General features: G+C 45.3%; 1 protein-coding gene across 2 annotated transcripts in view; it reads left to right on the top strand.

Annotated features, from left to right (window-relative positions):
* The window catches only part of PRKCE (protein kinase C epsilon), a 568,938-nt gene that overhangs the window by 344,830 nt on the left and 209,847 nt on the right, over positions 1-14,261 (top strand). For both annotated transcript variants that reach the window (XM_088841505.1, XM_088841506.1), the window contains exons 4-7: positions 4,380-4,539; positions 6,602-6,636; positions 8,293-8,378; positions 11,240-11,369. In XM_088841505.1, coding sequence (XP_088697631.1) covers positions 4,380-4,539; positions 6,602-6,636; positions 8,293-8,378; positions 11,240-11,369 — 411 coding nt within the window. The remainder of the gene's footprint in view (positions 1-4,379; positions 4,540-6,601; positions 6,637-8,292; positions 8,379-11,239; positions 11,370-14,261) is intronic.

Genomic DNA, 14,261 nt, shown 5'->3' with positions numbered 1-14,261 from the left:
CCTGGATTAAACATTTAAAAACAACAGCAACAATAAAGGACATTTAGGGGACGATTGGGTTTTCCAGGTGGCGCTAGTGGTAAAGAACACACTTGCCAGTGCAGGAGATATGAGAGACGCAGGTTCGATCCTTGGGTCTGGAAGATGCCCTGGAAGAGGGCATGGCAACCCACACCATTATTCTTGCCTGGAGAGTCCCATGGCCAGAGGAGCCTGGCAGGCTATGGTCCAGAGGGTTGCAAAGAGTTGGACACAACTGAAGCGACTTAGCATACACACACGTACAGGAGACAATCAGGGAGATTTAAATATGAACTCTCTATTGGATAGTTATATCAGTGTTAAATTTATTGACTTTGATATTGTGATTATGTCAGAGAATGTTTTTATTCTTAGGAGATAAACCCTGAAGTATTTAGGGGTAAAGTGTTGCTTCAAATGGTTCAGCAAAACTATATATCATACATTCATTTTATATAATAATATATTGCCACTAATATAATTATAATATAATCATGTCATAATATAATTATGTTAATGACACTAATATGTCATGCTGTATTATATATGAATATATAGTAAATTATGCATATTTGATACATATTGCTATTATATTGTGCACATAAATGTGTATCCATACTTGCATTTATCATCTATTCTTTCACACCATGCACCCTCTCTTACCCATACAGGTGCCTGTGCTCCTGCATGCATATGCCATGCATTACCCCCTACCCCATGGAAGTTGCATTTTAATAGAGAGAGACATCAGGGGAAATGCTGAAGGTGATCCATTTCTAGCAGTTTGTCTAGGCCCAACAAGGAGATTCTATGGGGCTGAGGAGCCTTGTGGCTCCCCTGTCCAGAGATGTGTGGAAGGCAGGTGTTATCATCAGCCAGGAGTCCCATCCCCTTTCTCCTGCAGCCTCGTGTGCAAACCTCCTTGGAACCCGAAGTTTATTTACCTGTTCCTTCTGTTGCCTTTAGTCTCCTCCCATATTGAACATAGAAACTGACTTTTAACAGGCCATGCACAATGTGCTCTGGGGCAGGATAACAGAACGTTTTGGAGAAGTTAGATCAGACAGACCCCGCCTTAGCATGGGGTTATCCTTGGCTCTCTTTCTAACCTGCACCCAAGACCCTCCCATTGCCCCACCCCCTACAGATTTTACACAGCTTTTCTCACAGCATCAGTGCACCCCACAAACAGGTTTTCAAAAGTCAGTGGAGTTTGGCAGAAACCAACACAATTCTATAAAGCAATTATTCTTCAATTAAAGAATAAGTAAATTTTAAAAAAGCAAGTGGAGTTAAATTAACTGGCTGCTGCATTTATCTATTAAATCAATTAAATGCAGTTTAGAATGTCCAATTTGGTTACTGTGGTCATTTCCATAAAAACTTGAGAAATAAGGCCCTCGGAGACCCCTATAACCCCCCATATGGCAGCATTTCTTTGAGAAAACTAGATAAAACTCCTCACCATTTTGATGGAAAACACAATTTCCAGGATCAAGATGACTAGAAAATCTAAGGAATTTGTAAATCAAATTGCATTTTAAGTGCATTAGAGCATACTGTTGATATATATTCCATGGTAACACCTTCTGTGAAAGAATTTGACAGATGCTTTTGTACAAAGAGAATTTCCATCCCCTGGCCTGAGCTACCCCAAGGCTGAGTTTGGGGGGTTTGGATTTTTTGTCGATCAGGTTTGTAGCAACTAAGGGCTATTGAAAAGATTTGTTTTTTAAATACTACATTTTTCCACCTTATAAAAATAGAATTTTCTAAATATACTGAAAAGTATGAAGCAGAAATGAAAGTCACCTCTAATTTCACAACTGAGTGATGATTGTCATATTTATGCATGCGTGTGCATATGTAGACATCTCTAGTTGGAAGCAGGACCTTTCCTTCTGAATTTACTCAGCTGGGTCTTACCCCCTAGGTTGTAGAAAGTAGGAGGTGGTGTGGGCTTTCTATACCCAGAAGGTAATCGGTGTCAGAGACTTTGTGAAACAATAGGCACCAGTTAAAAAGGAAACCCCTGCAGGTTGGGGGGTATGAAGCAGGAGGTCCACAGGCAGACCCCCTTCTGGGTCATCAAGGGGCAGTCCTGAGAATACAGCCTGGGAGCCCTGCAAGCAGCCTCCAGTCAGCAGTTCTGCACATTTGCTTGGAGGCTCCCTCTAAAAGCACATGCTGGACTTTTGCTCCCCATTGTTCTTTTCCTCCTTTAGTTTGATGTTCTGTCCACCTCTACCCTCTCTGGACTGACCAGATGCTCTTGGATTAAACAGATGTTTGACAGACACACGTGACCACCACTGCAGGGAACCTTGTGTTCAGAGAGGTCCATGAGGGGCAAAGCTTATTCCCCTTAGGACTGACACTGTTAGGCTGGGGTGATGGGTGCTGGCTGGTGCAAGGGGGCTGTGGAGGGGATGGAGCCTTCCCAGTGTATTTTTACCCACCTTCCAGGGCTGCTTGAGAGTGTCAAGAGTCTGGCAGGAGACCCATAGCCTGCCTTCTCTGTGCTAGGGGAAGCCTCAGGCAGCCCAGCTCTTCCCTAATGAGAGCCACCAGGTGAGTACTTTGGAGACTTGCTGTAGGGAGAGTGTGCTGTCCCTCAGAGCAGCAGGTGGCCAGTGGAACCGGGACCTCTCTCTCCTTCTCTGGTGTAGAATCTGGGCTCTACCACTGTGTGTGTGTGTGTTAGTCACTCAGTCGTGTCCAGCTCTTTGCAACACCACGAACTGTAGCCTGCCAGGCTTCTCTGTCCATGGAATTCTCCAGGCAAGAACACTGGAGTGGATTGCCATTCCCCTCTCTATGGCTCTACCACTAGATAGCTGTATTAACAGAAAAGGTTACTTGAACTCTTCATTCCTCAGTTTGCAGATCCAAGAAATGGGAGTAATAGCGGTACCCTTCATCTGGGGTTGAGATGCTTCAATGAGTTATCACACATAATGCATTTAGCATGGCACCTACCAGAGTGCATAGCTGAGGTGGCTCAGGTGGTAAAGAATCTGCCTGCAATGCGGGAAACCCAGGTTCGATCCCTGGGTCAGGAAGATCCCCTGGAGAAGGAAATAGCAACCCTCTCCAGTATTCTTGCCTGGAGAATCCCATGGGCAAAGGAGCCTGGTGGGCTACAGTCTGTGGGGTCACAAAGAGTCAGACACAACTGAGTGACTAACACTTACCGGAGTATACGCCCTTGCCAGACGTTAGCTAGCACTGTCACTCTATTAGTCTGCTCAGGCTTTAACAAAATACCATAGAATACAGGCTTAGACAGCAGAAAGTTACTATTCACAGTTCTGGAGGCTGAAAGTTTGAAATCAAGATCTTTGTGTTCTGGTGAGGACTGTCTGCTTGGCTGGTTTACAACCACCTTCTCGTTGTATCCTCTCATGCAGAGAGCAGGCGGGCTCAGGTCTTTTCCTCTTCTTATAAGAGCACTAATCCCATTATGCGGGTACACCCTCATGCCTACATTTAATCTTTATTACCTCCTAAAGGCCCCCCCAACCATCACATTGGGGATTAGGGCATTAATGTATGTATTGGGCTATGTGGTGGCACATTCAGTACTTAATGGTCATTATTATTTTTATTGTCCCTTTGCAGGGTGTTCTTAGGTTTGGGAAAGTCTTTGAAAGGGGGGGAAGGAAGAAGTGGGGAAGGTCTTTCTGTCTCCAGTAGGTCTTAAAGCCCATGGTGGTGGGTCTTGAACCTTCTGTACCTTCTGTCTGCTTTCACAGTGTTCTATTTCCCTCTCCTTTTAACCTTTAGGGAAAGGCTCTTTTTTGCTTTACTCTAGGTAAGAGGGAAGAGGAAGAAAAGTCAGGTTTATTAGGCAGCTACTTCTCTGAGCTTGGCATCTGGGTGGGGAGGGAAGTCACACCATTGCCTCCAAGCCACACCCCTTAGGGCCATCACCATCATCCCCAGTGACAGAGGACAATGCCTGCAGAGGCTCCAGATGAGGAACACAAGCAGTCCTAGGTCACTCCTCAGAAGTTTCAGTAAGATTTGAACCTGAGCCTCTGACCCCACACCCTTGCAACATATAGCTGGTGTGGGGAGGAGTGAAGCGGCCACACCTGGAGCAGGAGTAGGGTTGGGATGGATGCTAAGTGCAGCTGTTGTGGGAAAGTGCACAGTCTGGGCCTTGCAGTCACATGGTGCGTACTCACTGGAGCTAAGTAGTAAGGCTCCTTAGACCCCTGAATCCCTCCACCAGCAGAGGCTGCCCGCCCCCAACCTCCATATCTCCCAGGCTGGAGTAGCTCTCCCACAGAATGTTATTTTCAAGGGGTGCTAACCCAGACTGTGTTTTCTTCTGTGCTCTTGTCCCTCCTCAGCCCCTAAAGACAATGAAGAACGTGTGTTTCGGGAGCGCATGCGGCCCAGGAAGCGGCAGGGGGCTGTCAGGCGCAGGGTCCACCAGGTCAACGGCCACAAGTTCATGGCTACCTACCTTCGGCAGCCCACCTACTGTTCCCACTGCCGAGATTTTATCTGGTAAGGTCCTCTTTTCTGGAAACCTCTCGGTTAGACTTCTTGGCAGCAAGAGGTGGGGGGAATGGGTCAGGAGATTGGACAGTTTATGTAAAAAATGCTTATGTACTTTAATTCTTTATTTGACTACAGAAGACTTTTCTGCAAGGCTGAGTGGTACTTGGGGGGCTAGATGGGAAGAAGAAACTATGATTCCTGGTTCCTACATATGGAGATATGTAGGATCATATCATATCTCATATTTAAGGAGTTAAGATTTTATAACCAATAATGGTATTGTGGTTTTTTTTAAAAAAAGAACTCTTAACTTTTAGAGAGGGAATCTGAATTATTTACCAACAGAATGATGGATAGATTTGTTTAAAAAAAATAACTGGGAGGAGGTGTGAAGGGCTATGGGTAGAAATGAAACAAGGCTGGCCATGAATTTATCATTGTTGGAGCTACTCACAGGTACCTGAGGGTCTACTATAGTCATCTCTCTATTTTTTTATACATTTAAATGTTTCCATAAAAAGCTTAAAAATATTCCATTGCCAATATTTATAATACAAAACAGTTCTTAGTAACTGTCACAGCACTGGTGCTGATAGGATGCTGAGATTTCAGAAAATAAAGATGCATTTGCTGGAGTACTCAGGGAAGGCTTCCTGGAGGAGGTGGCAGTTCTCTTTTTATGACAACTAGGATTTTGATAGGCAGAAACAGGTAAGTAGTAGGCCTTTTTGGGAGGTGGAGAAGGACAAGGAATACTGGCCTTGGGGATTAGAAGGGAACTTTTGATGAATGCCTACCTTGTGTCAGAGTCTCTCTTTGGCTCTGGAAATCTCTAAATCTTCCCAGCATCCTATGGGCTATGTATTATGGACACCATTCCACTAACAACAATACTGAGGCTCAGAAATGAGACCAGCCTATGGCCCTCCAGCTAGGATGTGTCAGAGACCTGATTCCACTCTGGTGAGCACAACTAATAGCTCATGCTCAGCCTTCCTAGCCACCTCTCTTAGCTCTCTGGAACTGATGTGGAGTTCTCATGTTGGCAATCCCATGGAGGGGAGTGAGCAAGGCCATACTGCATCATTAATGCAGAAGGGGAATGTTCAAATTTCACTTTGAGGACCCCCTGGATTCTCATGGAGTCCAGGAACACCTCATCTCATCCTTGTGGTGTTCTGGAACTAGTCACAGAGGTTGGCATGGACATCCAAGGTGACACAGTTTAGAGCAAAGTCAACCTGGTTAAAGCAGAAATAATGCCCAGCTCCATCCATGACACATCTCATTCCTGGGACTGACAGCCATGTGACCTATATCTCTGTATTTTGGTCAAGAATTGGGGAACAGGTTCTGAAAGCTTAGCCTTAGAGATTCAGGTCTTCTCTAAGCTCATGGCTAGTACGACTGAACTCTAGGTTCCCTTAGCTGTAGCCGCAGTGACTTCTGGCTCCTCTCACTGGACTGGACACTGCAGGGAGCTGACCAGTTGGTGGTGGTATCCTGAGGACAGGGCCAGGTTGGCTGGGTGGTCCTGTGTCCAGGCTGACCCTAAACTTGCCCTAGGGCACCCTGTGCTGGCCATGGAAGGAATCTGTGATGTTGGCCTTTACCCAAATGGTAGATTGAACTCCCAGTCCTGGCCACACTGTGCCCGATAAACCTTGTCTACTCCTGCAATGCTCAGGGAATATGCTTGCCAGCGAGAACCCTTCTCTACAACTGTCTGCGAAAAAGGGCATGCTCAATGACTTGAGTCCCATGGAGAGCAAGCAGGGGCTCTAGGGCTTTCCAGAACACAGCTAGGCCCCTGGAGTGGCTGTTTGTATAGGAAACCGAACCCTAACACTAACCAAACCTTGCACCCATTCCAAGCACTGGGGCTGTTCTTGATGGCCTTCAGAAGGAGTCATTTTAAGGCACCCTTCAAGTGGGAGCGAGATTACTACCCCACTGCTGAGTGGACTCCAGTGGTACACTGTGGGCAGTGGCCAGAATGGAATGGCCTTTGTGTGGCTTTTGACCTACTGGAATTCATTTTCTTAAAGAGCTGTTTTCTTCTTTTCAGGGGTGTCATAGGAAAGCAGGGATACCAGTGTCAAGGTAAGAGGGTGTTGTATGAAGTAAATCCCTGGGAACCACAGGTCAATTCAGATCATGACTGCTTGTGGAAACAGGGGCTGGGCTGGATGAGACTCAGAGCTCTGTAGGGCCTGCATGGTCACGCTCTCTGTCTGCAAAGTGAGACCCCGATTTTCTGTTGTCCCTGCCTGGCCATCGCTCCACCATAGCTGTGTGGGAGTAGATGTATAGGAGAGCCTGTGGGGACCACCATCGGCAGGTGACCCAGAGATTTCAGCCTTTTGGTGCAGTGTTTTCGGTGCACCTTCTTCTTTCCCCATGAAATGGAAAGCTTCAGGAAGATGCCCTTTGGAGGCCCCCTGTGTCCTGAACCGGGTTCTGTGTGTTCTGTTAGCTCCCCACTCTCCAGCTCCCTGAAGACGCTTCCTGCCCTGCTTGTTTTATTCTGTCTCACTCATGGTCCTTGCTGCTTCTTTCTCTCTCCCTCTCTCTTTTTTTTTTTGTCTCTTCTGTATCATCATTAGCTCTTAAACATTTAACAGTTGCTTTAAAGTATGAGAGGGTTTGTTTATTCCCCAGTTAATTGACTACAAACGCAAGGTTAAGTTATCTAGAACTGGAGGGTGGTATGTGATGAGGTCATGCTGAGGTTTCTCTGTGGTTGGAACTGGGAGACCAGCCACTAGTGGACTTGAGTCTCACTCCTGGGGTACTGGGGTAGCTTCTGTGGGACATGGCTGTGTCCTGGGGGTAATGTGTGAACAAACAGTTACACATGTGACAGTTCTTAGATTCCTTTCATCACCTACTGCCCACACTTGGCCCATGATACTACAGACAGAGCATCAGCCATTTCTTGGGGAAGTATTACATAAAATGAAAAAATTTTAATTTGGCACAAAAGGTATATCCAGATTAAGGAGCTAGAGAACTTCTAAGTCCCAGAACACCCACTCACATGCTGCTGGCTTCCCTACCACCCCAACCAGCCCTGGTGTGGGACCTTGAATGGAACACAGGGAGCAGCAGCACCCTGGGTCCACAGTGCTTCACAACTGGGCGATTGTTTCCTGACGCTGGCATAGAGAAGCAAGAAAATTGATTGGTACTCCTGGAACTAGAGAAAACTGCTGATGCCCTTTCGATAGAAATGGTCCATTCTTCTCCAGAGCATTTAGGAAACCCATTCTAAAGGAGATCAGTCTTGGGTGTTCATTGGAAGGACTGATGCTAAAGCTGAAACTCCAATACTTTGGCCACCTCATGCGAAGAGCTGACTCACTGGAAAAGAGTCTGATGCTAGGAAGGATTGGGGGTGGGAGGAGACGGGGACGACAGAGAATGAGATGGCTGGATGGCATCACCAACTCAATGGACATGAGTTTGAGTGAACTCCAGGAGTTGGAGATGGACAGGGAGGCCTGGCGTGCTGTGATTCATGGGGTCGCAAAGAGTTGAACACGACTGAGCGACTGAACTGAACTGAATGGCTTAATGGCAGAGTGCTTTGAAGTGATTGCATAAAGGGCTTCAGGTAGGGCATTACAATAAGATTCAGCATTGGAGACAGAAGGGGCACGGCTCCCCTCACTCCTCCGCAGAGACCTCACTGAATCCCGGGATGGAACCTTTCTTCCCTGCTTGTTGCTCAGCTCTCTCATGTTTTGCTGTTTGCAGTCTGCACTTGCGTGGTCCACAAGCGATGCCATGAGCTCATAATTACGAAGTGTGCTGGATTAAAGAAACAGGAAACTCCCGACGAGGTAAATATTTATAACATTGAAATTCTGGGCTTTCTTCCCTGCCATCCCCACCCTCCACTGCCTCCTCTGTGGTCCCTAAGAAAAACCTTATCTCTCTGAGGTCCTGTTGCTTTCTTCATTGTGTTGATCAAAAATGAAGGGAGTTGTCCACAGCCTTCCGGCATGAGGTACAATCTACAGAATGAGTGCAGCTCAAAGTCAGGCTTGTGTGTGTGTGGATATGATGCCAAGGGTTGTATGGTCCCCAGAAGAAAGCCCAGAGGAAAATTTGAGTTATTTTATGTCATTATCTCATCGAAACTGTGAAAGGACTCACTGACATGTCAAGGGCTCCACACAGCTCATAAACAGTGAGAGACAGAACACGCAAGCAGGAGTCTTATCTTTATGAGGTGATGGAGGAATGGAGTGGGATTAGCGAATCTAAGAAACACTTAAGAGGCTGGAAGAACCACAGTAATAACAATAGCTGACATTCATTGGGTACTTACTGTGCCCTGATTTAAGCACTTTATCGTATATTATTTAAAGCCACGACAACCTTAATGAGATCTATCTTCATTTTCCAACAGAGAGAATAGAAGCATAGAGAGGTCAAATTAACTTGCCTTAAACCTCACATCCCAGTATGTGAAAAAGCCAGCCAGTCTGTTCCAGAATCTGAGTCCTTGACCACTGAACTGTGTTCTCTTCATCTTAGAAACTAGTGTCAGATTGACTGTTACAAAAGTTGTTTAGGGGTAAAGAAGCAAGAAAATTTGACTTGAAGCCAAGTTTCTCTAAACTGAGAAATTGAGAGAAGAGTGGATTCACTAACAGAGGTAAAAAAACCTCTTAGAGGAAATGACGGGTGTGACTGTGAGTCGAGGGGTTGTATGTGTTCATGACAGTTGATTTCAAAGACACACTTTCAATTCTTGGTGAAATAGAAATCCTGTATATTCATAGGCCATTAGTGTGAGAAAGAGCCTGGGTGGGATTACAATCAGATAGGTCAATTAGGCTTCCAAAAGGAGCCCCTTCTATTTTTAAGAAGCAGGGTCTTCTACCTGCTTCTTAAAAACAGTTCAACAAAGTGACACCTTGACACCCAAAGCATTTTCCATCTTTATGGAAAGCATTTCCATCTCCTTTTGATTTCGCACCATCTCTGGAAAGCAGGAAGGGACAAGGCTTAGACTGAGCATCCCATGTCCCTGGAAAGCAGACAGCCCAAAGCACCAAAGTCGTTTACTGAGGTTCCACAGTCATGGTAGGGAATCGCAAGTCACTGTCACCTGACTCTCCTGACTCCTGTTCTAGGATCGTAACCATAAGTATGCTGTTACTCTCATTAGTTTTTTAAGTAAATGAAAGAAAAAGATAATTTTCTTGCTGTGTGTCTGTCTTTCTTCTTAGGGACATTTTATTGAGCATTTATTGGGCACTTCCTGTATACCAGATGATTGCTCCATGACCCACAGAAACAAAGAGGAATACATGATTCCTGCTCTTAAGGAGCTCATAAGTCTCAATAAGTTTTTAAGAAATGATCTCATAAGTTTTATCAATTGTGAATCTCTGCAAATGTCTAAACCTCTTTCACACCTCCTTGGAAGGAAACCCTATGACTTCATGCCATGCAGGCTAGAGAGTTGAGATTTGAAATGCACAGAACCCAGATTAATCTGTGACCTAGTTTTCTGATTGTATTTTCTGGCATATTGAGCACTGAAAAAAAGTTACCAGTGAGGCATGTTCCCAAACTTGGTACATGTCCAAAGGAAGATTAATTGCCAGGGACTGGTTGGGTTTCTTAGTGTAGTGGAGTTGGTTGCCTATCCTGCTGCTCCTTGAGGCCAGTCTCTTTTAGTTACTATATTCCTGGCCCATCAGCGTGATGACTGTGCCCTCTGCTGGGCACAGCCTTCAGGGGATGAACCTTCAATTTCATTCTTTTGTGTAACCACCTGCAGTGTGAGGCATGTACACACTCATCATACATATACACCCCACACCCACATGGCTCTAAACACCAAGCATCTAATGCCCTCCCGTTAAAAGGGGGCTCTGCCAACAGGCTCCCTGGAACTTTTGGCCACAAGCACTTGGCCGATGCCCTCATCCTGTCTTGTGTCTCTGTGCTTACACTTAGGACTCTTGCCGTTCCCTGACTAACCAAGAATGCTCTCTCTTTGTGTTATCTTCCTTCCTTCTCTTCCTCTCTGGCTTTTAATCCTCCAATTCTTTCTCCCTTTTCTCCCTCCCCGAGTCCTTTCTGTTGGTCTTCCCTACCCCTCTGTTGCTGTATCTTCCTCTGAGTGCTGTGTGCATCTGAACCCCTGTGCCGCCTTCCTGGATGCTTGCAGTCTCTCTGAGTCCTGTGTGTTTGTCATCATTCTCACTCACCGTTGTCTGACACTTTAGAGTCCTTAGCGGCTGCAGCTGAGGGTCACACAGCTCTCCTGCCCCCACAGACCTCCTAGTCACCTGGGATGCTTCCCTACCTCTTTACCTTGCTTGTCACCACATCCCTTTGGGGCTAGTCCTGGGAGACCACAACTCTCCTCTTAGTATCGACCCAACATGTCTTCAGTACCTACAGTAATATGTTTCCTGCCTCTTCTACCCCCAATGTCTCATTGATCCCACAATCCTGTCACCTAATGACAACTCTTCAAGGCCAAAATGTGAGGTGCAAATTGAGTGCTCTGTGCCATGGGATTTGGAGGTCTGGAGTCCCAGATGGGACTGGTAGGGGATCAGAGTCCACAGAGAAAGTAGGTTCAGGGCCCTGGGAGGAAGGCTGTCTTCACCATGTTCCCAGGGAAGCTTCAGAGCAAGGAGCTTGGCTTTGACCCTGTGATTTGCCATCCCTGCAGGTGGGCTCCCAGCGGTTCAGTGTCAACATGCCTCATAAGTTCGGGATCCACAACTACAAGGTCCCCACCTTCTGCGACCACTGTGGCTCCTTGCTCTGGGGTCTCTTGCGGCAGGGTCTGCAGTGCAAAGGTAAGGCGCTAGGTCCTGCTCTCCCCCTCCCCTTGCACCTGAGCCCCTGCTGTCCCTCCACTTAAAGAATCTTTCTTCTTGGAGCCTCGAGAGTGCTTTCCAAGGCTGACCAAAGTACTGAGCCCAAGCCCTTGCTAAGCCGTTGTTAGTTACTCTGAGCATTTGCCAGGCAGTCTCTGTGCAGAGGCCTTCCAGCGGACTCCATAGAGGGAATCAGAAGAGAGAAAGTGTGACTCCACCTTTTAAGATAGTGAACAAGCTGGGACCACAGATGAGTCTGAAAAAATGCAGGAAAAAATTAAGGAAAAGATACACTGGAGTAGAAGGGAAGAAAAGTTTTTGGAGTTAGACTGTGAAATAAGTCATAGACATTTTTCTGTCACCATCCGTGGTTCAGAGTTTACTTTTGGAAAAACCCCTGCTAAAATGATGTCACGTAAGACAGATTGCTCCTTCATAGAACTGTGATGGATGTTATATTATCCCTCTGGCCCCCATGAGGAAATAGGCTCACAGACTAATTTAACCTCTTCATGTAGCTCGTGAGCAGAAGTAGGGTTTGAACCTTGACCTCTGGGTCTGAGTTTCCTCCTTTATTTCCTGCTGTCCTGCCTTTGAATTGACTTCTGCTCAAATGAGTGTGCTAAGTGACACAGGTAATACCACGTAATATGGGGAGGTGGGTTCACACTCTGGGGTCTGATAGAAGTCCAGTGTCACAAGCTAGTCTAACTTGCTCACAGAGTTGGACAACCATGAACTATTGGCCGGGAATACCTCACAGACACTATTTAAAAACACTTTTTTATTATTTTATTAAATATTAAAGTTTAACATTTTATTAAGTAAATTTAAGTTTAAAAATGAAAATGTATTAAACTATGAAATTAGTTTGCTATAAAAACAGTATTTTATTATTACTGAATGCATCATTAATAAATTCCCATTGTGGAAAAATTAGAGAAAGGGTTAAAGTATAAGAAGGAAACTGAAGCTGTGAACCGATTGGTCACTGAAAGGATCCCAGTGAGAAATTATGAAGATTGGAAATAAGGTATTGGCTGTCATGGGAACAGAGAAGGAAAACAACGTGGGAGGTGTTGATGAGTGATTTATTGTCTGTAGTGCTCAGATCCAACTGGGAGGATGGTGACATCACTCGCTGAGACAGGGAACCCGTGAGGGAGGGCAGGGCTGGAGGCAGAGATGGTGGAGTTGAGCTGGGAACCTGTTAACTTTGAGGCGCCAGTGGAAAGTACATGAAGCTGTCTGACTGTTGGAAATTCTCACTGAAACTCAGGAAGGACGTCTAGATGGAGCATTTAGATTTGGATTTGTCAATGTTTGAGTAGTAGTTAACCTATAAAGTAGGTGTCATCCCCAGGATAAATACCTTGAGTGAAGAAAGAAAACACCTTGGGAATCTGGGGATGAGGTAGGGTATCAGCATCCTAGAATGAGTATGCAAAGGAAGTGCACGCTCTGAGGGAAGGGCCTCAGACATAGGAGGGAAAGTGGCAAGGAATGGAATCATAGACGCCAAAAGAACTGAGAGTACTTTTTAAACAATTTAAAAAGGGAGTGATAGATACTGCCAAATGCGTCAAAAAATTATTTAAAGTAAAAAGTACAACATGGGAAAATAGAGCTACCATATGATCCAGTGAACTCCACTTCTGGCTATTTTCCTAAAGAAATAGAAACACCAGTTTGAAAAGATATACATACCCCTGTGTTCATTGCAACATTATTTACAATAGCCAAGATATGGAAGCAACCTAAGTATCCATCAACAGATGAATGGGTAGAGGTGTTGTGCACATACACACACACGCACACACTCACATACACACACGTGCGTGCACACAGTGGAATAGTACTCAGCCATAAAAATTCATTAAATCTTGATATTTGTGACAACATGAGTAGACCTAGAAGTATTATGCTTAGTTAAATAAGTCAGACAGGGAAAGACAAATAGTGCATAGAACCTTCTTGTTGTTATTGTTGTTCAGTTGCTAAGTTGCATCCAACTCTTTGTGACCCCATGGAATGCTGCACGCCAGGTTTCCCTGTCCTTAACTATCTCCCTGAGCTTGCTCAAATTCATGTCCATTGAGTCAGTGATGCTATCTAACAATCTCATCCTCTGCCGCCCTCTTCTCTTTTTGGCTTCCATCTTTTCCAGCATCAAGGTCTTTTCCAGGCTCTTTGCATCAGGTGGGCAAAGTATTGGAGCTTCAGCTTCAGCATCATTCCTTCCAATGAATGTTCAGGGTTGATTTCCTTTAGGATTGACTAGTTTGATCTCCTTGCAGGCCAAGGGACTCCCAAGAGTCTTCTCCAGCACCACAATACATAAAACAGAAACAGACCAATAGATACAGAGAACAAACAGGTGGTTGCTGGAGGGGAGGTAGATGGGGGATGAGGGAGATTAAGAGGTACAAACTTCCAGTTACGAAATAAAAGTTACAGAGATGAAATGTACAACGCAGGGCATAGACTGAATCATACTGTAGTGTCTTTGTATGGTGACAGATGGTAACCAGACTTATTGTGGTGCTCATTCTGTAATGTATAGAAATATTGAATCACCGTGTTTGTGCACCTGGAACCAGCATGGTATTGTAGGTCAGTTATGCTTCAATAAAACTGAAAAAAAACGGCGGAACATGGGGTTGGATTTAACAGTAAGGAGATCACTAGTGCACTCAGCAGGAGCTGTCTTGGTGGGGATGATTGTCCAAGTGCAGAGGCTGGAGTGAAAACAGAAGGTGGAGTATTTTCAGGATATTTTATATAATCAGAAAAAAAGACGGTGGAAAAGGAGACCATTAATGAGCCTGGAGAGACAGGGGTTTGTTGATAGAACAGGGATAGACAGATGGA

The sequence above is a fragment of the Moschus berezovskii genome, chromosome 11, assembly GCF_049115385.1.
Source record: "Moschus berezovskii isolate FMDL1 chromosome 11, NW_MosBer_1.0, whole genome shotgun sequence".
Lineage (NCBI taxonomy): Eukaryota > Metazoa > Chordata > Mammalia > Artiodactyla > Moschidae > Moschus > Moschus berezovskii.
Note: the sequence above shows the minus strand (reverse complement) of the source record. Positions and strands in the feature narration are given on the sequence as shown.